At 41.8% G+C, this 26,306-nt stretch overlaps 1 protein-coding gene across 2 annotated transcripts in view; it reads left to right on the forward strand.

Moving 5' to 3' along the window:
• The first annotated feature begins 267 nt into the window (after positions 1-267).
• rnf103 (ring finger protein 103) overlaps positions 268-26,306 on the forward strand; it is a 43,916-nt gene continuing 17,877 nt past the window's right edge. Inside the window, exon 1 of one of the 2 annotated variants that reach the window (XM_061253096.1) lies at positions 268-978. In XM_061253096.1, coding sequence (XP_061109080.1) covers positions 753-978 — 226 coding nt within the window. In that variant the 5' untranslated portion in view covers positions 268-752. Of the gene's footprint in view, positions 979-24,823; positions 25,143-26,306 lie in introns of those variants that run through there. The other variant, XM_061253097.1, reaches the window with a different exon arrangement.

The raw sequence follows: 26,306 nt of genomic DNA on the forward strand, positions 1-26,306 counted from the left end.
ACTTTTACGCTTTGATTTTACGCTTTGATTTATACTTGGCCAAGCTAATAAACTAGCAGTGCTGCATTAGGCTATTACTTAGCTTGACAGTTAGATAGCCTTTCTATCATTTTGAAATAATATATTCGTCAAAATGTTCTATTATATTCTTGCTCTCATTATACATTCTTCCGGGTGGTTCACTGCCTGGACCCTCCCACTCTCTCCAGTCTCTATGTACGCTCTATGCTGCAGAAGAAGGAAAATACGTCACTTTGTTATGTGTGCCAGCTGATCTGCCACGCAAGGCACTCCAACATCGGCAATAATCTTCCAATTCATAGCCGATTAAAAAGTTACAACAATCAGTAGACACTGAGGCATGCATTCCAGGAGTAATAGTGGTCGCTAATTCATTAGGCTGTGAAGAAGGTGAACGGAAAAATAGCGCGGTTGTATTTTCTTTAAGGCATCCATCCAACAGAAACAACTTCTGAAAATGGTGGACACCCAGAGACAGTACATTTGGCCTTAAGGCCTTGCACTTGCGATCATCGGAAATTACTGGCATTTTTGTAACCGATAAGCGTTCGGTTTTGTCATTTCTAGCTAGCTGGCCGTTTGCCTGCTCTAGATACGATAGGCGAATCGTTGTATCGCGAATGGAAATCGAATAATTAGGAGACTGTTAGACTCATCCAATGCAAAGTTGCCAAGTCGTACCCGGATATCACAGACGATTGTAAAATATTCATTCCGATTGGAAAGGGAAGATGTGGTTGAAACTCTTTTTTTTGCTGCTATATTTCTTGGTGTTGTTCGTTTTAGCCAGGTTTTTTGAAGCAATTGTGTGGTATGAAACTGGTATCTTTGCCACTCAGCTGGTTGATCCAGTAACACTGAGCTTCAAGAAGCTGAAAACGATTCTAGAATGCCGCGGCTTGGGATACTCTGGACTTCCAGAGAAGAAGGATGTACGGGAGCTCGTCGAAAAATCTGGTGAGTTGGCTACTCAGTACCGTGATAGCCTACATATTTTGCTTCTAAAAGAAACTGCATTAAAAACATATGGGTTAAAACAAAACAAAAAAATCGAAGGAATGTTAGATCCTCGTGCAGTAGCATTAGCAAATAACCTTGCAGTGGTAGGTTAGGGTGATCTAAGTTTTCACAATCAAAACGTATTGCATTTATAGTATGCTATAACAACCGCCAACAGTTAAGACACAGGCCTGTGTGAGGGTGTTTTCAAACGCGAATTTGTTCGGTGCTCTTTTACTTTGACTAATGCTTTCGATGTGAAGCTGTAGAGCAACGGATCCGTTTTACATTTAGTGGCCTACTTCGTTTTCATATTGCCTGGACGCTTTGAACTGAACAAGACAATTACGATGGGGAAAAAACACATGGCTACATTTCACGTTAATGAATTGTAGCTACGTGGGCTACATATGCACACTTGATAGCTCAACGGTGTGTCAAATTCTAGTTTTGCGTTGTTTTAGTCAAAACATTGCTTTAAATTCAAACAAGTCGTGGAACAATTTCACTTGACCATTAAAACTAGGTTCCAGAAATGTTTACCTAATGTTGTTTATGGTAACGAAGAGAACACGGGGAAGCGTCCCTTGTAAGTTTAATGCTAGTTTTTCTCCTAAGGAATGTGGTTTATAGTACCCTATTGACCATCTCAGATACTAAAACACTTTGATGTGAATTGGACCAATAAGTATAGAGCAAAGGACAAATAACAGCACGTCTCTGTGTTCGGAAGCCCGTCTTGGCTCACAATGGTCCGAACACCGCCGTATAAAGACTGCACGGTTCGTTGTCTCCCCCAAAGTTGACCTGGAAGTCATTTTTTTAAATTATTCATCATGAAAGTTGCACTTTTCGGAACATGGTGAGCTACTTGGTGTTCGGAACACCGTGGCTTTACATTAATTACCATCAGTGGTAGCTACTGCGGTTTCATTTGAAGCAGCATCTTTCCCATCAGTGTTTAACCAAAGTTGAGTAAAAATGGCGTTGAGCAAGGGCACAAACATTTAATCCTCTGGGATCTGAGGGCAAAATGAGGAAAACTGGTGACTGTGCCATACTCTGACATTTGTGTCATTTTAATCAACTTCATATACAGTGATTCCAAATTGTTTCATGTCTTTGTTTTCTGTACGAACTCAGCTGCAGTTAACACGGTTGTTTCAGTATCTCCTAAATTGCTGCTCTCCTGGGATTTTCACGCACACTAGTCTCTAGAGTTTGCAAAGAATGGTGCAAAAAACTAAAAAAATCCAGTGAGCAGCCGTACTGCAGACAGAAACGCCTTGTTAATGAGACGTCAGAGGAGAATGGCCCAACTGGTCAAAGCTGACAGGAAGGTAACAGTAATGCAAATAACTACGTACTACAACAGTGGTATGCAGAAAAGCATCTTTGAACACACAATCTGTCTGTCTGTCGATCGATCTGGTGTGTTGGAAGGGATTTAATGTCAGTGTACCGCCAAATTTGGCGATAGAGCAGGTGCAGATGGAGACTGCTGCAGGTGTCAAACAAAGCTCTCGTTCTGAAAAACAACTCATCGTCAAAATGTGTGGAAATGCCCAAAAGACATTCAGCTTTTCATCCATATAATAAAGATATTATTGTTGGATATTTTTTTCCAAAGCTATATTTTGAAACCCGAATTTACAGGCTTTAAACACAGGCAGAGGATGAGTCAAAACTCTTACCCATTGTACCTTTAACGCAAAGTGCATTCAATCTCTTACACTTGTAGCTATAGATATGAACCTGATAAGAAACACAGTAAGCACAAAGAAATCAGAGCTTTAATTGCTGACAAAACACCATATAGCCAGCTCATTTATAATGGGAAACACCATTTACAGACACTGGTTCAGGATTCAGATTTAAACTGGAAGAAATGATCGTAAGCTAGCTATAATGCTTCTTGGTTTTACAGGACAAGCATTCAACTGTTAACTGCTGATAGATAAGTCTTGTACACAAGATTGGGACAATTCATTAATTAAATAGTGTAATAAGATTAATTAATCTGGTTTTTAATTCGTGAAATCTGGATTTAATTCATTGTGGTTTAAATTATTTAAATTAATTATGTATTGGGCTATTTGTTTAATTTTGGCAGTCCAAACTCTCCATGCTAGTGAATGTCCATATAGTGCACTAAATAGTTTACTAAATAAATAGTGAATTTGGACTGCAGGTGGTATCTTTTGCTATTGCTCAGCATCATCACATAGCTGCATAGTGACAATTAACATACCTTATACCATGGCACAGAAAAATAACCGACCACCAAGGGCAAATCTGGCATTCTGCTTGGCTGGGATGTGTCAATTGCGTGGTCATTCATTTTGGATAACCTTGTTAACGAGAACTGATCGAACAGGTGTGTATAATTTTTTCTCAGCTGAAATATCCAACAAATGTCAAAGCGCGCAACATGCACTACTATGCAATGCATTACTAATTCATGTAAATAGTCCGGTTATCATAACCGACCTGGAACATAAAGATACAGCCTTTACATTGTCAGAAAGATAACCATGGGAGTGTAATGGAACCACGCATTTTAACTTCGGCAGTAAAATGACTTCCAACACATAAGTGGGAGAGGAGAAAATGATCAAACTTTTACTCATTGTGATCGCACCGCAGAACAACAGACGGTGCCTCATGCGCAGAGGCATATACTTAGACACAGATACTTGGACACAGAAGGCCCCGAGAGGCTGAAATAATTTGGTACACTGATATTCTCTGCAAACTACATATAGTGAGCCGTGAAGTCCGTAAAACAGGCAGGAAAGAGGCAGGAACAACTGTTCTATGTAGTTTGCAGAGAATATCAGTGTATCAAATGATTAAACCGGTTGACTTAATGGAAAATGTGATACGAAAAGAAAAGACATCGGCCACTGCCATTTTGTGGGACTGGCTGCAGAGAGACATGCCAGCTGATGTGTTCCAAAGCTAATTTGCAGTGCTGTAAAACAGAATACTGATGTCTGTATGCTTCAGTTAAAAATGGGATGGGCCAGCCATACTCCATTCAATTTCATGGCACTGATGTCTGGAATACAGCGTCAGATTTCTATAAATTGCTTGCCATTATTTTGCGAGCTAACATTAGTTGATATCCTTTACGTAATATTTTGTTTTGCCGATGGTGAGCTAGTGAATCTTTCTTTGGCGATGTTGAGGTTATCTTTTATTAAATTTGATTGCAACAAACACATTCAAACGGTTTGCTTATGTTTGCAAGACCCACTTCTGTGGTGGAATGCCAATGGGTCTCCAGGAAATACCTGTGTGTGTACTCCATCAGAGTGTGTATTTAGCAAAGCTGGCAACGTTGTAAGCCTGACCTGATCTCTTCTTAAACCAGAGAAAGTGGATATGCTAGTGTTTTTTTGCAAAAGACCTACAGTAGAATAGTTATAGAATATTTTATCTTGAGATATAGCCCAAGATACCTTTTGCTTTTTGTTATTTTAGTTCATTTTGAAGAGCACATCTCGGCTTCTCATTTGCCTTTCATTGAAATTATTTGTTTTTTCATTTTAACAATTATTTTGTGCTGCTGCACTTAAGTTTAGCTTATTTTGTTATTTAGCCTGTTAGGCTATATGAACTTGCACTGTGATTCTGTTCATTATTGTTTAATTAATACCCTATACCCAATAATAAATGTTTTGGATCTAGAACTTTTCTCTTTTCTCTTCTCTAATTATATGGCCAAACAAAATTCGATTGCAGAGGCATCAGCCCCGAAAGGGAACAAAATGATTGCATTTCATCCTTTAGGCCATCTGGCAAATGTTAGTGTGTAATGTCATGTTGTTTTGTTTATCACTTTGCTTTCTAGTGGGCTAACTGTATGTTGGGTTTATAGTTTTGATGAATGGTGCACTTTTCTAACAAGTGATACGTTGTTGATGTGCTCGATTGTACAAATTGACACATTTTGTTGATGTTTGCTCAAAGTAATGTTTTAGCAAAGGGCCTCGTTCCTAACCATATCACTGTTGTGATGACACTAACAGTAAATACCCCCTCACCTTATAGGTGATAATGCATGTTTTGGATCTTGAACTTTATTCTCTTTTCTCTTCTCTAATTATATGGCTGAATGAAATTTGATTGCAGACGTGTCAGCCTGCATTTCTTCGGTGAACTAACACTCTTCACTTTACAAATGCGTAACAAAGCCACATTTTCGCCAAATTAATGATAGCCTATATTTAGATTTTCTTGAATAGTATATAATAATTATAATAATATTAGAACAGTAACCTTTTTGTTGGTAACCATTAGCAGTGTGAATGGTTAAACGGTTAACCGAAACTGAATTGTAAACGGGTAAAAAATTGATAACTGATAACCAATATTTTTTTCTGAAGGTGAAATTGTAAGCTCAGTTTAAAATAAATGGATGTTCATCACCAGGCGTATTATTGCGGTTCTGCAATCGACTAGCTTCAGTAGTTCGAGCAAGCAATCTGGCCATTTCAAGGGGTTTAAAATGCAAACGCCATAGGGAATTGAATGCTACAATATTACAATTATCAAATAATTTCAGAAGCTGTTAGTTAACTTATGGCTTATCGTAACGTTATGTCGTTTCTTAAGGTTCACAGAAGATCCTTGTTTAATCGTTGTCATGTGAAACTACCGGCATACTGAACGTAACTTTCCACTATGCTGTAGCCACATAAAAATGAACAAAGCAATACATCATTGCACAAATGTTGCACGAAATATTACAATACACTGTTTACATTCAATCCACAAGCTACAGTCGTACAAGCAAGCAAACTGAAGAAATACAGAGATTTGCCACAAAATGTCTGGAACAATGTTTTATGGACTGATGAGACCAAGATTAACTCCCAAAGTGATGGAAATGCTAAAGTGATGAGAGAAGAGCTATGCACATACAAGCTCATCTATGAAGCACGGTGGAGGAAGTGTCATGGCTTTGGCTTGCATGGCTGCTTCTGAAGTGGGCTCACTAATCTTTATTGATGATGTAAATCATGATGGTAGCAGAAGGATAAATTCAGAAGTCTGCAAAAACTTTCTGTCTGCCAACTTAAGGAGAAATGCGTACTAATCAACTAATTGTGTGGAACTTCCATCATGCAGCAAGACAATGACCCAAAACACACTGCCAAAGGACTTCATTAGGGAGAAAATGTGGAAGGTTTTAGATTGCCCAAGTGAATCACCAGACCTGAACCTTATTGAGCATGTATTTCACCTCCTGAAGAAGGAGATTGAAGGTTAAAACCCCCGAAACAAGCACACCTGGAAGAGGCTGCAATAAACGCCTGGAATTGCATCACAAAAGAAGAATGCTATAATTGATGCTTGATGCAGTTATTGCAAGCAAGGGATATGCTACCAAATATGAAGTGTTATTTACTTTCATTTACTTAATGTACTGGAATAGACAGTATTTTTCACACCTAAAAATTGGGTGGTCTGACACCAAAGGTGCTATATTCAAAGTAGTTTTAACACATCTAGGTGTAAATACCAGGAAACAAAAGCTGAAATTCTGAACTCTTGTCTCTTTATCTCAACCCCAAATTTATTCTGTGTATTGCAAAAACAAGGGAATTGGCCTTGCTGTTCCGATGCTTTTGGAGGGGACTGTATGCAGGATAATACCCTATGAACACCTATAATACCCTTTACCACCCTATGAGTCAGTTATGAGGAAATAACTGCTCTTCAGGGTGGTAAAAGGTAGCACCATTACATATAGCCGGTACTGAAATTTTCTCTTGCAATACCCAGTCGAAATGCAGCTCACCTTACCCTGTGGTGTTTGGGTCAGAATCAGGTTTCAGTTTTCTATAAAAAAATAAATAATAATAATTAACACATGTAAATCAGAAAATTGAACAGAACAGGAGTTAAAGTGGCAATATGGGAGATTATCATTTTTGGTTGTTTTATTGACATCTGCATTGGTAAATGGAAATTACAGTTGAATTCCTGTCTGCAAATCCCGTTTACCTTTACAAATATCAACAGTACCCGCTGTGTTGTGATGCAATTCAATGAAGTGTGGTATTCACTTCAGCTTGCCAAATGTAGAGTTAGTTCACCCTAGCTGGCTAGCATGCGGCTACATGCGGGGTCTGTGCCCATCATGGCCCAAAATAAGCACTGCAGCCTGGGGTGTCTTCCTGAGGCTTGGCTAGCTTTAAATGAGGCAGGCTGAAATTAATACGAAATATAAATCCAGAATTTATCAAAACATGAATGTATACATGTGTATACATTCCCCAAAGAACGAGGGCCCCGCCATAAGAAATGGAAAATTAAGCTTGGCTGATCCCACATCGTCAACTTCTAAAGTAGGATTTATGTAAATTTCCTAGCTATTTAGTTTGAAAGCTTTCCATGTTTCGCAGTTGTTTCTGTTGAAGACACACAGAGTAAACGCAGCCATTAGAAACGCAAGGGTTCTTGGAGAGTCACTCCTAGTAGGGATGGCAAAATGGGGCTTTAACGGGATGCATCGCTTTAAGACCCAGCTGCTGTCCAGTATTTTTGGTGAAGCAACCCACCATCACCATCAAACTCCTGTCTGTGATTTATCTATTGACCTAGGCCATTTTGAGGTCACACAACTGACCACATCACACAGCCAGCTATAGGCAGCCCATTAAACATTGTAAATCAGTTCCTATCATTGAAAAAGGCTTGACTCACCCTCTGCCTGTGTTTATAGTCCATAAATTCAGGTTTCTAAATATACAGTTGACGACCCGACACTCTGTACCAAAACATTGTATAACTGTACAATACTTCAAGATCATTGGTTGAAATTAGTTCTAATTGCCACCACCATTGGCGTTTCAACGTAAGCGCATTTACAGAGAAGAAGGGAGGGATAAACAGTGTTGTGGTTTGAAGGTGTTTGTTGCTGTGATTCCTCTCTTGACCGTGAAAAGTCCAAAATGACCTATTGTACCTTTTAAAGGATAAGAAAAAATAAATAGAATTACAAGTAGTCATGTACTCATCACATTTATTAAGTCAGATTGACATATCACTATCTACCTACCGTAAATCCTCAAATTGTGTCCAGGATTCTATTTGAAGCCGGGCCTCGGATAATAGCCGGGGGCGTGGTCGAGTCAGACAAATAAAGGCCGGCCGAATTGAATAAAAAGTAAATCAGGCAAAATTAAAATTTAACTCAATTTAGGCTACTTGGCTACGCAATAAGGTATAATGTATGTAAAGTATGTAATAATGTATTTACAGCACAGCGCACTTTCAATGAATGAATGAAAGCGTTTGCCTTGGCTCGCAATAAACAGACGGGTGGAAATCCTGACACTCTTTCAACTACATAAAACTTAACAGCGAACCATCAAATACCCCCCAGATTTCAGTGCCCATCAGTCCCAACATTTAGCAATAGAACAGTCCAAAAGTAAATAAAATCCCAAAGCAAAGCAAAAATCTTTTGATAGCCTACCGGCATGCTGCTCCAAACGAAACGCATGTCTCACAATAAAACGCACTTTAGGAAAAAAAGATCCTTAACTTGCTGTTATCTACGCTAATTTGTTATTGTTCATGAAGGCGTGTCTGGCAAGTTGTTATTTTATGGATTCTGGACTTGCATGTGATTTATTGTGTTTGAGAATATTTTCAATAAACTAAGTCTGTTAAGACTGACACTATGACTTACCAAACGGTGTTCTTGATTAGCCTACACCAGTGGTCTCCAACCCTGGTCCTGGAGAGCTACTGGGTCTGCTGGTTTTCGTTCTTACCCTGCAATTAACTATAATCAACTGCTCTAATTTAATTAATTAACTCACCTCACCTGGTTACCTGGGTCTCAACAGGTGCTGATTTTAAGGTGAAAACAAAAACCAGCAGACCCAGTAGCTCTCCAGGACCAGGGTTGGAGACCCCCTGGCCTACACTAATTGATTTCTGAACGGTTACAGGAAGTGTTGAACAGTGTTGGCCCACTTTAAGTGTAGCTTTTTACTTTATTTCTAAGAATAAAATTCTACAACAGAAGCCTAATAAGAAATAAAGGCCTGCCTCGAATACAAGCCTGCTCCAAATAAAGGCCTGTGCTTTGTGCAGCCTAAGTAAATAAAAGACCCCGGCCACAATTTGAGGATTTACGGTATGCGGATTTTAAATGTGCATATTCAATAGATACACAAAACCATAATTTAATCTGTTGTTTATTTATGTTTGACCAAGTTTCTGCCTGTAGTCGTAACCAGCCATCTCCAGATCCAAATTTGCCACAGAATTGGTCATTTCCGCTACCTGGTCATTTGTTTGAAAAGGCCGCCAATCCTACCGATAGACAAGCTCTGCAACCCCTTTTTGTGTGGCTTTGGATTTTGATTTGTGATTTGACTTGTGTATGATATTGTGTATGACCATTGCCTCGTTTGTTTTTGACTTTTGCTTAGCCCAGTTTGAACTGTTTGCTGATTGGATTTTGACTCTTGCATCCCTACTCCTGATTCCTTCCCAGCCCTTTTTGATCTGTTCAACCCAGTGCCTCACTCGTGCTCGACCCTGTTCACCCACCCTGACTGTGATGTTGATTTGCCCCTCTGCACACCGTATAGTGAGTGTCTACAGCTGGATTGCATCCTTCCAACGGGACGCTGTCCTTTATGGTGTTTTTTAAGGTGATCCTGGGAGGAGACTTGCTCTCTGTTGGGGTTGGCTTCATGACACTTTGAGCGTGGTAAGCCTCTGAAGTAACTAGTCAAGGTGTATTTAGATTTGTTTAGGCAGACAGGACTGGAGTTACTCGGTGGTCTGCAGTGTTCGTTTTGTTCCCACCCACCTTTCTACACTCCATCTCCATATCATTTACCCTGTCACAGCCTGACCCTAGATCGGGTTGTGACATGACACATCGAAGAATCCAATGGAACGTGAATTATTCAACATCACGCAGAATTACAGACAGCTGAGCTGGGCAATAAATGTAGGTAGTAGTCTCGTGTATATGCTATGCAAAAAAGGAGCCAAGACCGCTTCACTCCTTATCTCATACCTGTAATTGCTCAAACCATTTTGTATGGTCTTGGACATTCCAGAGAACATGGTAGACGACCTGAAATGACCAGCCAGAACGTCTTCGTAGTGGGATCGATCTTCAGTCAGCTCTCTCTAGTTAAGTTTCAGTTCCTCCTGTTATCTGAACTTTCATTCTCTTTATGCCCCCAAAATGCCAGCGCTTGACGACCTAAGAATGAAATTTCATCAATTCCTGAGAATTGCACAGCTTCGTTATGCTTTGCCAATTGGATACTGGCACCTTCATCAATTAAATGCTCAATTCGCACATTTCCCAACCTGCTCAATTACACTGGCATGCTCTTTAGATTTAGCATGAATCTTCACAGACCTGTCAACTACGTAAATCATCAAAGCCATTTTGCGAACTTTGAACACCCATCTCCTGCAGCAGCGCAATTAACTACCGTAAATCCTCAAATTGTGGCCGGGGTCTTTTATTTACTGCACAAAGCACAGGCCTTTATTTTGGGCAGGCTTGTATTCGAGGCAGGCCTTTATTTCTTATTAGGCCTCTGTTGTAGAATTTTATTCTTATTCTTTTTTCCTAAAGTGCGTTTTATTGTGAGACATACGTTTCGTTTGGAGCAGCGTACTATCAAAAGCATAGTAGGCTATCAAAAGATTTTCGCTTTGGTTTGGGATTCAATTTACTTTTGGACTATTTGATTCTATTGCTAAATGTTGGGACTGATGGGCACTTAAATCTGGGGGGTATTTGATCGTTCACAGTTAAGCTTTATGTAGTTGAAAGAGTGTTGGGATTTTCCCCTGTCTGTTTATTGCGTAGCCAAGTAGCCTAAATTGAGTTAATTTTTTATTTTGCCTGATTTACTTTTTATTAAATTTGTAGGCTGGAATGCCTCGTGGCAACAATTGTGTTTAAATGTATACTGCTTCAGGCTTTGGCAAGCTACTCAGAAGGGGGCGGCAAGCGACTGGTAGCTTGAGAGCAATGTGTTGGAGACCCATGGTGTAGGACAACAACTTTTCATTGGCAACAGTATTAAACCAACCAACAATATAAAATATTAAGAAGAGCTCTTTTGTTTCATTGAGTTAAATCGAAACAATGTCTTCTAGTGCTCATGGACTGATGGCCCTACTGGTAGGCAATATTACCCCGGCCTTTATTTGTCCGAATCGACCACGCCCCCGGCTATTATCCGAGGCCTGGCTTCAAATAGAATCCCGGACACAATTTGAGGACCCATCCACCCATCCGAAACCACTCATTGGATATTTTTGGGGTTTTGGGTTTACGGTCTTGGGAACTTGTGGGAGGGTCAAAGTGAGGTTTCAGATCATGCAGAACACAGTCCAGTGGTTTCTAACCTTGATATGCTGTATGTTCATGTTATGCTTTATTGCAAACATAAAAAGAGGTAACACAATTATTTAACTGATAAAATTAAAACCTGTGGTGAACAAGTTGTTAATTGATGAATAATGGGACACATGACCACCAAAATGAACCATTTGGTAATGAAGAATTCAAAGACAGACTAAAGCAAATGATAACGCAACAATAATAGGTGTTAATAGGTTTCATTGTTAAAAACAAATCTAAATATGGACAAACTGAAACGTGTTAAACAACTGAGAGGAGCCTATTGGTTTACAGATCCATTTAAATATTTTGCTACATATTTCTGTGGGCTAATTATCATATGTCATAGCTTTATTTCAAAGAATACTTAATGGAGACAAAATATAAAAAATATATCGAGAACAGCCGGGCAAAAGCGTCCCATTGAGAGGGCAACTATCACATTTACAGCTCATTAGTTGAACTATAGTTGGCTACTATAGCCTAACCTACTCTTCATCCATTTCTTCAATGGCTGACTTGCACAACTTGAAAATGCAAGCTCAATCCATGAAATTATCTGTTCTGAAAATGATCCTTTTGGAATAGATACAACATTTGAAAACCTTCTTGTTTCTATGAGGTTTTACATGAGTTATTGTATATACAATTTGCCTATCCCATTGTACCTATAGCAGTTTAATTTTCAGTTCCTTTTGAGGGAAAGCGACCTAACCAGCGTTGCCAGCATTCCCTTAGCTGTGATAAAGTTTCTATATATAAATATACGATTGCGCAAGATCATTACAGCGCAGGTTGAGAAGGAACAGACTACAGCTAAGATTGGGAAGATAAAATCCGACCTTCTGGCTGTCCAACATTACTTTTTCCACCAATGGCTGACCTCTCTTAAAACAGCGGCATAGGCTACATGATTGTAACATGTTGATGGATTGGAAGTTAAAACCGCTTTCAAACGACATGAAACGAAAAACACCACAAGATGGGTTTTCAGGGAACAATGACAATGGGGAATGACACTTGAAGTGTATGACAAGTTCAGTTTGAGTGTTATTGGCAGCTGTCTCGAAACAAATAAGGGACCTCGCCATCAAAACAAGCCCAGACAACTGGGATAGGATTTTTTGGCTGGTAGTTGAATACCTAAATCAACTGTGGAATTAAAGTGCAAGCTAGTGTCCTTGAACAATAGTAGACAAGCCTTAAATGTGGAAAAACTGGTAGCTTGTCACATTTCCATGCAAACGAGCAACCAGATTTTTTTAAATTTCCAGATTTCCGAAAACCGCAAACCAGCAACTTCCTTTTTTTAAATAGGAAATAGCACAAAGTCACGTATTAGCAGCCTAGGTAGCCATTTTTCAGGTAGTGTCCTATAGTTACAATATCTATTGTTCACCGAGTAGCCTGTTTTTCCTGAAATTATGCCCCTGTTGTACAGTGGCACATCTTATGTGGGGCGAGTATTAGTTTCAGACGAGTACTCGAGTATTGACTATTTTTTGAGTGGGAATATTGTACGAGTAATTTGATTCATTTTCCATGATTGGAGAATTGGCCTGCTTTATTTATTTTTTACATTGGCTGCAGTAGCTGTACATCAGTGATGAATGCGTAACATCAAGTTAACACTGTTTTGTGATAGGCCAGTTTCTCCCTGGTTCCTCCCGCTTAGATCAGTAAAAACTACTGTCTGCTGTTATTTTCCTCACTTCTCTCTTGTGCATGTCAGGAGAAGAGACTGTTGTGTGAACTTGTTCTGCTCGTAGGTTAAAGATATAATTACTTAACTTGTATCTTGTCATCGTGTGATCAGAGCTGCATTCAAGATCGCAAACATTAGCAAAAGTATTCAAACTTTTTTTCTGTTACAATTTGAAATGGTAGTGCGAACAGGAATTGCTTCCGATGGGGAAGACGTGTCCCATTGTAAACACACAGCCATGTGCTTCAAACTAGTTACGGTACAGAGCTAACTTTAGACTTAAATGATCCAGGATTAAAAATGCCTGAGTTAATTGTATGGTCGGAGGATGCTGTCAGGATTTTGTGGACATTATTACACGTGGGCAAGCTTGATTTGTTTTAAGTTTGTGGTGATTTTGCTTGCAGTGCATTTTCAAGATTGCTGTAATGATAATGTAGCTAATGTAGCTAGCTAGTGAGCTTGCTTGTTATGTCTTACCGATTCCCTTTGATCTGAAGTGGACTGAATACACTTTAATGTGTGAGGACTACTGAAAATCCTTGATGTCTAGACATTCTTTGCCTACGTTTAACTACTCAACGCCTCCGTTTCTGGTTCTTCATGTTGGTTGAATAAACCCATAATGCCCCAAACATTTGAAAGCATGAATGGCGGCACTATGTATGGAGTGAGCTTTCTCCCTGGGTCAGACTGCATTCTCTGGTTGTTAAAGAAATCAGTCAATCAATGATATGTTTTTTAATAATTATGTCTATGAATACATTTTTAGCTCCTAAAATGGTGAAGTCGCTGAATTTAAATAAGCCTGTTAATTGTAACCTTATGTGGTGGTTGGTAGCCTAGCCGGCTACTTTAGGCTGTAGTACTTTGTACTGTAGCCATCACCCGATAGCAAGGTATGGCGCAGTTTTGTTACGACCTTGCTCGTTTTGAAACATACCGATAATCCTTGCGAGCCCTGTGTATTGAATCAGGTGTATTGCCTCTCTCACAGATTGCTATGAGAGTTAGTGGTCCAGGGATCTTGAGACTGGTCGCTGGTCACAAGTGTTTACAATTTACAGTATGTTATTTGAGTGATTTTTATTTCCATTATTTTATTTATGTAACAAACTGTGACGGATGTGTTGCTTAAGAGTAGGCTATAGTGCTTAAGTAAAATGTGAGTGTGTATTTAAATAGGTGAGTGTGACGGCAATGCGGATGGTGGTTCTCATACGAGCAGGCAGGCGGCTTATTCACACGTACACGGTTCCTTGTGTGTACATGTGTGAATAATCGTTTTATATAGACTGTTACTGTTTCGGCAAAACTGTAGTAGTTGTGCTTCAGGTGAAAGTATTGGTTTCAATGTACTCCATCCTTCCATCCATCATCACCCGCTTATCCGGAGTCGGGTCGCGGGGCAGTAGGCAATGCCGGGTATTCCAGGCGTCCCTCTCCCCAGCAACACATTCTAGCTCCTCCTGGGGGATCCCGAGGCGTTCCCTGGCCAGGAGAGATATATAATCTCTCCAGCGGGCTATGGGTCTCCCTCGGGGTCTCCGCCCAGTTGGACGAGCCCGGAAAACCTCCAAAGGGAGGCGCCCGGGAGGCATCCTGATCAGATGCCCGAACCACCTCAATTGGCTCCTTTTGACGCGAAGGAGCAGCGGCTCTACTCCGAGCTCCCTCCGGATGTCCGAGCTCCTCACCCTATCTCTAAGGCTGAGCCCGGCCACCCTACGGAGGAAGCTCATTTCGGCCGCTTGTATACGCGATCTCGTTCTTTCGGTCACTACCCAAAGCTCGTGACCATAGGTGAGGGTTGGGACGTAGATCGACCAGTAAATCGAGAGCTTCGCCTTCCGGCTCAGCTCCCTCTTCACCACAACGGTCCGGTGCAACGCCCGCATTACTGCTGACGCTGCACCGATCCGCCTGTCGATCTCACGCTCCCTTCTACCCTCACTCGTGAACAAGACCCCGAGATACTTGAACTCCTTCACTTGGGGCAAAGACTCGTTCCCAACCCGGAGGGAGCAATCCACCGTTTTCTGGGAGAGAACCATGGCCTCGGACTTGGAGGTGCTGACTCTCATCCCGGCCGCTTCACACTCGGCTGCAAACCTCTCCAGTGCGTGCTGAAGGTCACGGTCCGATGAAGCCAGCAGAACTACATCATCCGCAAAAAGCAGAGATGCGATTCTGAGGTCACCAAACCGGACACTCTCCTCACCTCGGCTGCGCCTTGAGATCCTGTCCATGAATACCACAAACAGGACCGGTGACAAGGGGCAACCTTGGCGGAGTCCAACACCCACCGGAAACGTGCTTGACTTTGTGCCGCGAATGCGGACACAGCTCTCACTTTGGTTATACAGGGACCTGATGGCTCGTAACCACGGCCCCGGTACCCCATACTCCCGCAGTACACCCCACAGGGTTCCCCGGGGGACACGGTCGAAAGCCTTCTCCAAGTCCACAAAGCACATGTGGACTGGATGGGCAAACTCCCATGACCCCGCCAGCAACCCTGCCAAGGTAAAAAGCTGGTCCAAGGGCATTCTGCCAACTACGTGTCCTCACTTCACCCCGCACCTGCTCTTGGCAAACTACCAGACCTCATAAAGTTCTGGATGCCCTCCCTCTAACACGTCATCCATACACGTCACTCTGTATCTTTCGCTTTTATAAGACAAACTAAGCAGCAGTAATCATTGAAAATATACAGACAAACTAAACATTTCATTAATATTCACTTCTAATATACTTTTCTAATATACAGACATACTAAACATTTGATTAATTATTCTCTTCTAAGGGAATAAATGTACGTAGCATTCTTTGCTCTCATTTCAACAGTTTTCACTGTGGTTTCTTGCGTTTTCATAAGCTCAGCTATAATTAATGTTCAAGGTCAAATAGATACACTTCTGGCATAAAACATTGAGAGTCCTGGAGAAATCAGCTGTACAGTCATATCTCGCTCTGCCCGTGTCCTTGACAGTTTGGTCTACACAGTTCAAGACGGGGCCCCCCCTGCCAGCTGGCTGGGCTCACTGTGTAATCCTAGCACAATTTAGCAGTTAATCAGTTTGAAACTATACAGGGTACATATCAAACTTTAATACAGATATATTGATAAACTTTTAGCACACATCGTCGAGAGTTTTGGAGGAACCAGCCTGCTCACTAAGGCGGAGTCTGATTTTAACTTGTGATTGGTTATCATGCTTTTAGGAGAGAGATCTTTCGTTCTGTGAATTTTCCCCTACAGCAGGTCTGATGATACGACCACAAAGTCGATCATCGATCTTTGGCCTAAGGTGCTCTGGTACCAAGTACACTTATGAGCTACCCTATGCTCGAACATGGTGTTTGTTATCGACAATCCATGACCAGCACAGAAGTCCAATAACAAAACACCGCTTGGGTTCAGATCAGGCAGGCCGTTCCTCCCAATCACCCCCCTCCAGGTTTCTCCGTCATTGCCCACGTGAGCGTTGAAGTCGCCCAGCAGAACTATGGAGTCTCCGGGTGGCACCTTTTCCAGGATGCCGCCCAGTGACTCCAAGAAGGCCGGATACTCTGAACTGCCATTTGGTGCATAAGCACAAATGACAGTCAGAGCCTTCCCCCCAGCGACACGTAGTCTGCGACGCCGAGGATCAGCACGCCCGGATCCCCGCCTTTGCCTACTGCCCGTTGGACAAAGCACCCGACTCCGATGCTGACCCCTGCTGGTGGTGAGCCCACAGGGCGGCGACCCCACGTGACCAGTTCGGGCTGTGCCCGGCCGGGCCCCATGGGATAAGGCCCGGCCACCAGACGCTCGCCGACAAGCTCCCCTCCCGGGTCTGGCTCCAGCAGGGGGCCCCGGTTTCCCTTTTCCGGGCGAGGTAACTGGGTCGATGCGTGGCCGTGTCATGGGAGTCTTTGAATGTACTGCGAATCGCAATTGCCAGTTGAGTATGGCATACGCTGACCTCTGTCTTTAAGTCGTTGATTGTACTCTTCAAGGGTTCTGAATTTCTGTATGTTTACCCTAGGACTCGGAACTGTACTGTCCTCTCAGGTCTACTTTTGCACTTGTTCTTGTGATTGATTTGCACTTTGTTGTACGTTGCTCTGGATAAGAGCGTCTGATAAATTCCACGTAATGTAATGTAAAAAGTCAGTCTTGTCCGCATGTCAGTTAATTCATGTTGAGAACAGGAATAGCTGATGTTGGCCTTCTTGGGTCGCTGAGCCGCTATTGGATATACCTAGCGAAGTAGCTATTCCTGCAACCTCTGAAATGACTGTAGATATCTGGCCAGCTTGTGAATCATGCAATAACATGCGATCTGACGTGGTGTGGCCATTTACGTGTACATGTTTGTCATTTGGCAGACGCTTTTAATCCAAAGTGACTTACAAGTGCATAGGTTCTTCCACAAGTTGAAAGCATCAAATCGATAACTAGCAAAACACGCATGAAGTGCTGTTCTAAAGAAAAAGACAATAGTCATCGTAATGTTGCCTCATTATTTACTGCTGTGCTGGATGAGTGCCAATAGCAGGAAAAGCCATGGGAAGAGAAACAAGGGACATGAGCCCTGTGCGACTCCAGTTTGTAGGGGGTGTGGGTCAGAGAGTGAGCCCCTCCAAGTCACCTGGTAGGAACAACCAGAGAGGTAGGAAGAGAACTATGTGCAGATCCTGTGACACCCATCCCAGTCAGCCATGAGAACAGAATCTCATGGTTGACTATATCGAAGGCAGCCGACAGGTCAAGGAAGATAAGGATAGAGGAGAGGGATTTGGCTCTAGCAGAGTGGAGTGCCTTGGCGACCACGAGTAGGGCAGTCTCAGTGGAGTGGCCACTCTTGAAGCCAGACTGGTTGGGATCGTGAAGATTGTTCTGGAGGAGATGACAGTTGGGAGCAGACTGCACATTCCAGAGTTTTAGATAGTAAGGGAAGAAGAGAGACAGGCCTGTAGTTGTTTGGGGCAAGTTGTTGAGGGCGGTCAAGAGTAGGTTTTTTGAGCAGAGGAGTGAAGAGGGTATAGTGCTGTAAGAAAGGGAAGTGTTGATTAGAGAGAATAGAAAAGGGAGAACGTCTTTAGGAATGGACTGTAGATGGGCAGAGGGTCAAGAGGACAGGTGGTGGGGTGTACAAAGTTTTAAAGTGTTGGAGTCAGAGAGGGGAGAAAAAGGGATAGGGAGTTGGGAAGGTAGGAGGGTCAGCAGGGGGAGAAGGTGGGGAGAAGGAATTGTGGATGTCATCTACCTTCTTTTCAAACAAGAAGACAAAGTCTCCAGCTGTGAGGGATGAGGGAGGAGTAGGCAGAGGAAAGGGCTGCCTGTGTTCTTTTGTGAGAGCCACGTTTCTGCTAAAGCAAGAAAGTTGAGGTTGAGGTGGGAGGCATAGGTTGATATGAAGTCTGCTTTATGGACCGGCAACTGGCAGTCCCAGAGACCAGCAGAGGTCTGTTCAGGAAGCCTGTTATGGTATAGGATTCCATAGTAATCAAGTATAAATTATAAATAACAAATCTACCAAAGTTAAAGGTAGCTAAACTCAGAAGTAAACTTAAACTATTAAACATACTATTTGGAGTCAAATATTATCGTAACTTAAATACACTATTTGGGAGGTTCTGGGTCAGCCGGTACCAGATTAAAGCAGAAGACAGAGTGGTACTACTGCCTTTGTAACTTGGGATATTTTTTTTAGCTGATCCAGTCTTTCACTCTAAAATTAATTAATAGTCCCAAACATTTAATAATATCAACTTTTTTCAGAAGGATAAGCATGCAGATACCTTCGCCCTAAATTCCGTCGTCGGGTTAGCACGGGGCTTACAAAAATACTGACTCTCCATCCCTAAAATATAGTCAACAAAGAAACCATAGACACTCATCGAGCACTTTTAGGTTTTTATGTTTTCTTCTTTTTTTAGACCTCTACTGCTATATGCTTATCCACTTAGTTATGATACATTGTGTGTTCAGAGATGCTCTTTTGCATGCCACTGTTGTATGTTATTATTTGTGGTTATTTGAGTTACTGTCACCTTCCTGTCAGCTTTGATGTTTTATATATATATATATATATATAATTTTATTTTATTATTATTATCATTTTTTGCACCATTCTTTGCAAACTTGTATTGAGATCTGCAGTTTGAGATACTCAAACCACCCTGTCTGCCACTAACAAGCTTTCCATGGTCAAAGTCATTTAGTTCACATGATGTGAACATTATCTGAAGCTCCTGGCCAGTATCTACATGATTGTATCCATTACACTGCTGCCACACAATTAGCTGATTAGATAATCACATTAATTAGTCGGTGAAATAAAGTCCTAATAAAGTACTTGGTGATTGTATGTGTAAATATGCACTTAATTTCAAAGCAATAATTTTAAAATGTTTTGACAACATATACTTTCTCCACAAACAAATATTTGCAACTCACCAAATTTACGCACCAATCACATCCAGAAGGAGTTGAATATGATCAATTGATGAGATTTGATTGACTTTTCGATGTCTGTATTCAATGCTGCAGCAATCGCCGTTTTAACACACTTTGCATATAAACAAACAAATGTTCTTTATTGTAATGACCATAGACCTGCTCTTTGAGTGCACAGTCTAGCATTCCAGCATTTGGCTGGAGACATTTTTATATATATTTTAAATTACTTGGTTGTGTTACACTGCTCCAGGGTGACGTTGCCCTTACGTGCAGATTGAGCATCAGATTTCCCAACCCAAATTCAAGCTTTATCCATTGAAGCCTACAATATAATGCTAAGCTGAACATCATTATTTGTGAAATGAGTTATCACAGAACAAAGTGCTTTTGTCCCCAATTCATTACATAGTCCAAGTCGTGATGAGAAACCGGACATGGGTCTAAAAAATGCAAACTATCCCTTTAACCTTAACTAAGCTACAATGTAATTTGTCCAATTACTTCACAGCAGTGTTGGGGAAAAAAATGACAAGAAGTGCTCGCATGTTTACTGATCCTTGTATGAGGTTAATATGATCTAGCTTGCACAAGCCAATAACACTAACCCATACAATTAGCTTTTTAATGGCACTTGGTCAGTGGAATGATGATAATGAAAGCATTCGATAACGGTTGTCACTGAAAGTGACATCATCCATAAACTGGGACTAGACCACCAAATTTCATGTTTAAAAGTTGCTTATTTTCCGAATCGTTTCCCTTGCCCACTGTCAGTGGAATGACTAGATCAGCTGTCTTTTCAACACTATGGAGCTGCTTTTGAGATGGCACTGATCCAGAATCAGTCCTTATTTTTTATAATAATAATTATTATTATAGTTGATTTTATGGGACCATGTGCTATGCAAAACCTACATTTTGGAAATGCACAAATCTAACATAAACACGCATACACAAACGCATCAATTCATTGTCGCAAACATCACAAGTCTTCTGAAAGTGTGGGAGTGTTTTGGATTTAGGCATTCGGTCCCTGCCCATGAGAGGAAATACGCTGGTAGAATCTCCCTAAAATATAAGCTGTGACGTTTGCACTGTGCTATCCCAGCTATCCCAGAGACCCAGCCAGCTGACATACAAAACTGAATTTAGTTGACTTATAACGCAGCAGCTAATTAATGTTAGTGAAAGCTACCCAGCCACTTGATTGATGTTTAGCCACTGAGGCTAATCTCTCGCAAACCCAGCTCACCACCGTAGTAGCCAATCATCTCCTCTTGCCCCCCCTCCTCCTCATATTGGATCATAGAGTGTATGATTTCTGTATATTGGACACAACATAGAAATAAGAGGCCATGCACAGTTTTTAGAATATCAAATACAAGTAGACACGCAAGATATTCGGCCGAAGCGAACACAGGGATTGTTAGCGGTGCGGGGCTAGCCGTGGCGGGAGTGATGAGGAAAGTTTAGCACCACCCTGCCTTGTGGGAAACAATTACATTTGAATACCCCGTTCAAAATGTTCTTCCCCATTCAATAGTTCCGTTGTAATGGAAGACATTAATGCAATAGCTGGAATTGCTACCTGCAGGTTTCCCATTTAATTGAAGGGAAAACTGGCACTAAAGCTGGCTAGCTTCTTCAGATGAATATGAACAGCAACGTTGCTATGCTGTAACAATCACCACAAGGTTCATGTTAAACATCAGGATTTCACCACTAAAGCTGGCTGACTGACAACAGGCTACGAATGGTAACAAGTTGCTACACTGCACCAGCCGCCACATGCTTCTTAAATTAATCCATGCGGACAATAATAAAAACTGTAACACTTGATGCCCCTCCAATAATTGAAAACAAAGCGAGAATGTAACCTAGTTGATATAAAAATGAATAAAGCTCAATCATACCCCTCTCCCCAGGCTCACAGAACACATTAAAATAGGGCAATATCACATCACAATTTTTTTGATTGTGTTAAAACGGGACAATGACTTCATAACATTAAACCAGGCTCAAATTGAAGGAACACTACTGTCAGTCAAATGCATTAAATGCCCACAAGTGGCCAAATGAGGGAGGTGGGTGTTGTGCCTGGTGGCTTTGCTGGAAACCTTGTGTCTTCAGTGTAAGAGAGAATATGAAAGCATACCTCTGAAGATTGAAACTATATCCAGTTTTAATTCTTGTTCTGCTCTGCCAACCCAGATTACAAGTGACCCAGGACCAGATCTGGGCCGGTCCTGGCTGTCTTCAAGGCCAGTATCTGGGTAGATCCGGCCTGAAGTTGCTTGCTGTCTGGGAAAGATCACTTTAGATTTTGGCACACTTGTCTTCTCCAGATCGTTGCATTGGTTTAGCAACTGGCTGGCCAACTACTGATCTTGGTACTGCTACATGGCGCAATTTGATACCCATGGATACCCTTAAAAATGTGCATTAAATAAAATAAATTTGCGCAAAAATAACTCCAATCCCAACAGATCCCGACACAAGATGAAGTATGCATGCTTTTTTCTCTTATTTCATGACTGTACATTTTATTAAATTTGAATTAGGCCTCAAAATTTCAGCCCATGGATTTAACAAGGTGAAACACATTGTTACATGAACATGACACTGTTATGTTCAGCAATGTTATCGCAAGCAGGTCATTGCATTGACACGGACAGGTCCCAGTCATGTACCTTAACCACTACGCTACAGGCTGCTTTTTAAGTAGTTATGTAGATATTTCTCATTAACGTTATAAATGAGAGAACATATAATCTTGTGAAGAAAGGTAACTTAATATGCAAATACCTTGTTGATGACAGACAGTTCGCATCTCCTAAAGATTTGACTGAAGAAATGTGTTTCAGACAGCAGAATTATGGTTGAAATGGGAAAGAACGACACTACCTATACTTTTAAATAATCCGTTGTTATGCATTCTAGCTAGCTATAAAAACAAAACCTTTGGGTGAACTCCCAAGTTCAACCAAAAAAAACTTTTTTCCAGTAGATGGGGACAGTTACAGTTAAACAGCTAGTGGGCCAAGTAGATTCTTTAACCATGTTCTCAGTCAAGGGCTTTATTTTTAATGCTCATTTACAGTATAATGACCTATCAAGTATTAATTGAACCTCCTGGTGTAAAAACTAAGGAAATGAATCACATATTTTAAATGAAATGTTTACATTTGCTGAAAGCCTCAAAAGACATGAAATTAAATTGATCAGCCCTCACGCTAACATCCGCCTGCTCTCCATCAAAATGTCAGCACACATCTTTGGCAACATTAATTGTGTACATTACATACAACATTATACAATTTACAGTGATAATCATAGTGATTTGTGGCTGATACTATCGAGTGACTGTGAAATGCATACTAGTTAGCCATAATAATATAATAACAATAATAAACTTTATTTATAAAGCACATTTAAAACAACCATGGTTGACCAAAGTGCTGTACAAAACCAGGCAATAAAATTAAAGATAAAATGAAATAAAATGAGATAAAATGAGATAAAATGAAAAAAAATGAAATACATGTACATTATCTGGATTCCCCATTTATGTCTGACATAAAGGCCTCACTAAAAGGTGGGTTTTTAACAAGGATTTAAAAACATCTATGTTTTGGGCAGATTTAATATGTGGCGGTAGGCTGTTCCACAACTTGGGGCCAGCTACCTCAAAGGCCCGGTCACCCCTCCTAGCTCTCCTTGACATAGGGACATCTAAAAGTTGCTGATTGCATGATCTAAGTGATCTAGCTGGGGTATACATATTGACGAGTTCAGACAAGTACGTAGGTGCTAGACCATTCATTGCCTTAAAAACAAATAATACAATTTTAAAATTTATTCTGTAACGGACAGGAAGCCAATGTAGGGATGACAGTGCTGGTGTAATATGTTCCCGTTTCTTTTTGCCAGTCAGAAGGCCATGACTTTTGGACAAGTTAATTATGCATCGGCCCATATACGTGCATACTGTAGGCTATATATCTGCTGCTACATGTTTATCCAGAATGATATACAGTAGGCCTATATGAATGAGATCATAGCAATATACACTCTATACTCTACAATATACACTTTATTGCAGGATCTATCAACTAATCACACTAGTTTAAAAATTGTATGCTATGTACTGACAGGTCTTGCGCAAGCTACAGTACTGTGCAAAAGTTTTAGGCAGGTGTGAAAAAATGCTGTAAAGTAAGAATGCTTTCAAAAATATAAATGTTAATAGTTTATTTTTATCAATTAACTTACCTTCTCATCTCTTCTGCCCCCCTCCCCACCCCCCTCATCACCTGATGACTTTGTCTCCTTCTTTGAAAAGAAGGTTGACGCCATTTGCAATTCCTTCTCCCAACCCTCTCCCCCTGCTGACCCTCCTACCTTCCCCAACTCCCTAGCCTCCTTTTCTTCCCTCTCTGACTCCGACACATTAAAACCTGTCCTCTTGACCCCATCCCCTCTCCCCTTCTACAATCTATATCTAATGACATTCTCCCTTTTCTCTCCTCCCTAATCAACACCTCCCTCTCTTCCGGCACCATGCTCTCTTCCCTGAATACGGCCAGAGTCACCCTGCTCTGAGCAACTACCGGCCTGTCTCTCTTCTTCCCTTTCTCGCCAAGACTCTGGAACAGGCGGTCTACTCCCAACTGTCCACTTATCTTGTTCACAACAATCTCCATGACCCCAACCAGTCCGGCTTCAAGAGTGGCCACTCCACTGAGACCGCCCTGTTCGCGGTCACTTGAGGCACTCCACTCTGCTAAAGCCAAATACCTCTCCTCTGTCCTCATCTTCCTCGACCTGTCGGCCGCTTTCGATACTGTCAACCATGAGATTCTGCTCTCATCGCTGTCTGGGATGGGCTTCACAGGGTCTGCACTTGCTTGGTTTTCCTCCTACCTCTCTGGTCGCTCCTACCAGGTGACTTGGAGGGGCTCAGTCTCTGACCCTCACCCCCGACAGGGCTCAGTTCTTGGTCCTCTCCTCTTCTCGCTATACACCATATCTCTTGGTTCTGTTATCTCTTCCCATGGCTTTTCTTATCACTCTTACGCCAATGACACCCAACTCTTCCTTTCCTTCCCCCCCGATACCCAAGTCACCGCGCAGATCTCTGCCTGCTTTGCTGATATCTCTGCGTGGATGACTTCCCACCACCTGAAGCTTAACCTTGCCAAAACTGAGCTTCTCTACATCCCTGCTAAGTCCTCTCCGACAATCGACCTCTCACTGACTGTTGAGGACTTTGTAGTTTCCTCCTCCCATATGGCAAAGAATCTTGGGTTGACTCTTGATAACTGCCTCACCCTGGCTCCGCAAGTATCCTCCACTGCCAGAACCTCTCTGCACAATATACGGCGTATCCATCATCTCCTGACGGAGAAAGCCACCCAGCTCCTAGTCCAGGCGCTCATCATTTCCCGCCTGGATTACTGCAACTCCCTCCTAGCCGGTCTCCCAGCGTGTGCCATCAAGCCCCTCCAGCTGGTCCAGAATGCTGCAGCCCGCCTGATCACCAGTCAGCCCAGGTCGGCTCGTGTCACTCCGCTTCTCATTGGCCTCCACTGGCTTCCTATTGCTGCATGCATCCGATTTCAAGGCTCTAGTGTTGGCATTTCAGGCTGCTCAGGGGACTGCCCCACCTTACATACAATCCTTAATCACTCCCTACTCCCCAGCTAGACCACTCCGGTCTGCCAGCTCTGGTCGCCTTATGGTTCCCTCTCTACACGCACCTGGCGGTCGAGCTGCACGTTCACGCCTGTTTTCCGTTCTGGTTCCTCAGTGGTGAAATGACTTGTCTAAAAAATGTGCACTTATGATGACTATGTGTTTAGAAAATGGATGTGGTCCTAGTTATGGATGTGATGCTTTGACTTGTGGAAGAACCTATGCACTTGTAAGTTAAAAGCGTCTGCCAAATGACTCAAATGTAAAATGTAAATGCAAAGTGAGTGAAAAGAAGAAAAATTGAAATCAAATCAATATTTGGTGTGACCACCCTTCGCCTTCAAACCAGCATCAATTCTTCTAGGTACACTTGCATAAAGTCTTTTGTAGGCATATATTAAGGTGTGTGATTTAACCAATTATACCAAACAGGAGCTAATGATCATCAGTTTAATATGTAGATTGAAACACAATCATTAACTGAAACAGAAAAAACTGTGTAGGAGGGTTAGAACTGGGTGAGGAACAGGCAAACTGCTTCCAAGGTGAGGTTGCTCAAGACAGTTTAATGTCAGAAGTCGTACACCAAGGCAAGACTGAGCACAGCAACAAGACACAAGGTAGTTATACTGCATCAGCAAGGTCTCTACCAGGCAGAAATTTCAAGGCAGACAGGGGTTTCCAGATGTGCTGTCCAAGCTCTGTTGAAGAAGCAGAAAGAAACGTTGGCAATGTTGAAGACACAGTGGTCGGCCAAGGAAACTTAGTGAAGCAGATGAAAGACACATCATGCTTATTTCCCTTTGCAATCAGAAGATGTCCAGCAGTGCCATCAGCTCAGAATTGGCAGAAACCAGTGGGACCCAGGTACACCCATCTACTGTGCGTAGAAGTCTGGTCAGAAGTGGTCTTCATGGAAGAATTGCGCGCCAAAAAGCCTTACCTCCAACGTGGAAACAAGGCCAAGCGACTGAACTATGCACGAACACACAGGAACTGGGGTGCAGAAAAATGGCAGCAGG

The sequence above is a fragment of the Conger conger genome, chromosome 8 (genome assembly GCF_963514075.1).
Source record: "Conger conger chromosome 8, fConCon1.1, whole genome shotgun sequence".
NCBI lineage: Eukaryota > Metazoa > Chordata > Actinopteri > Anguilliformes > Congridae > Conger > Conger conger.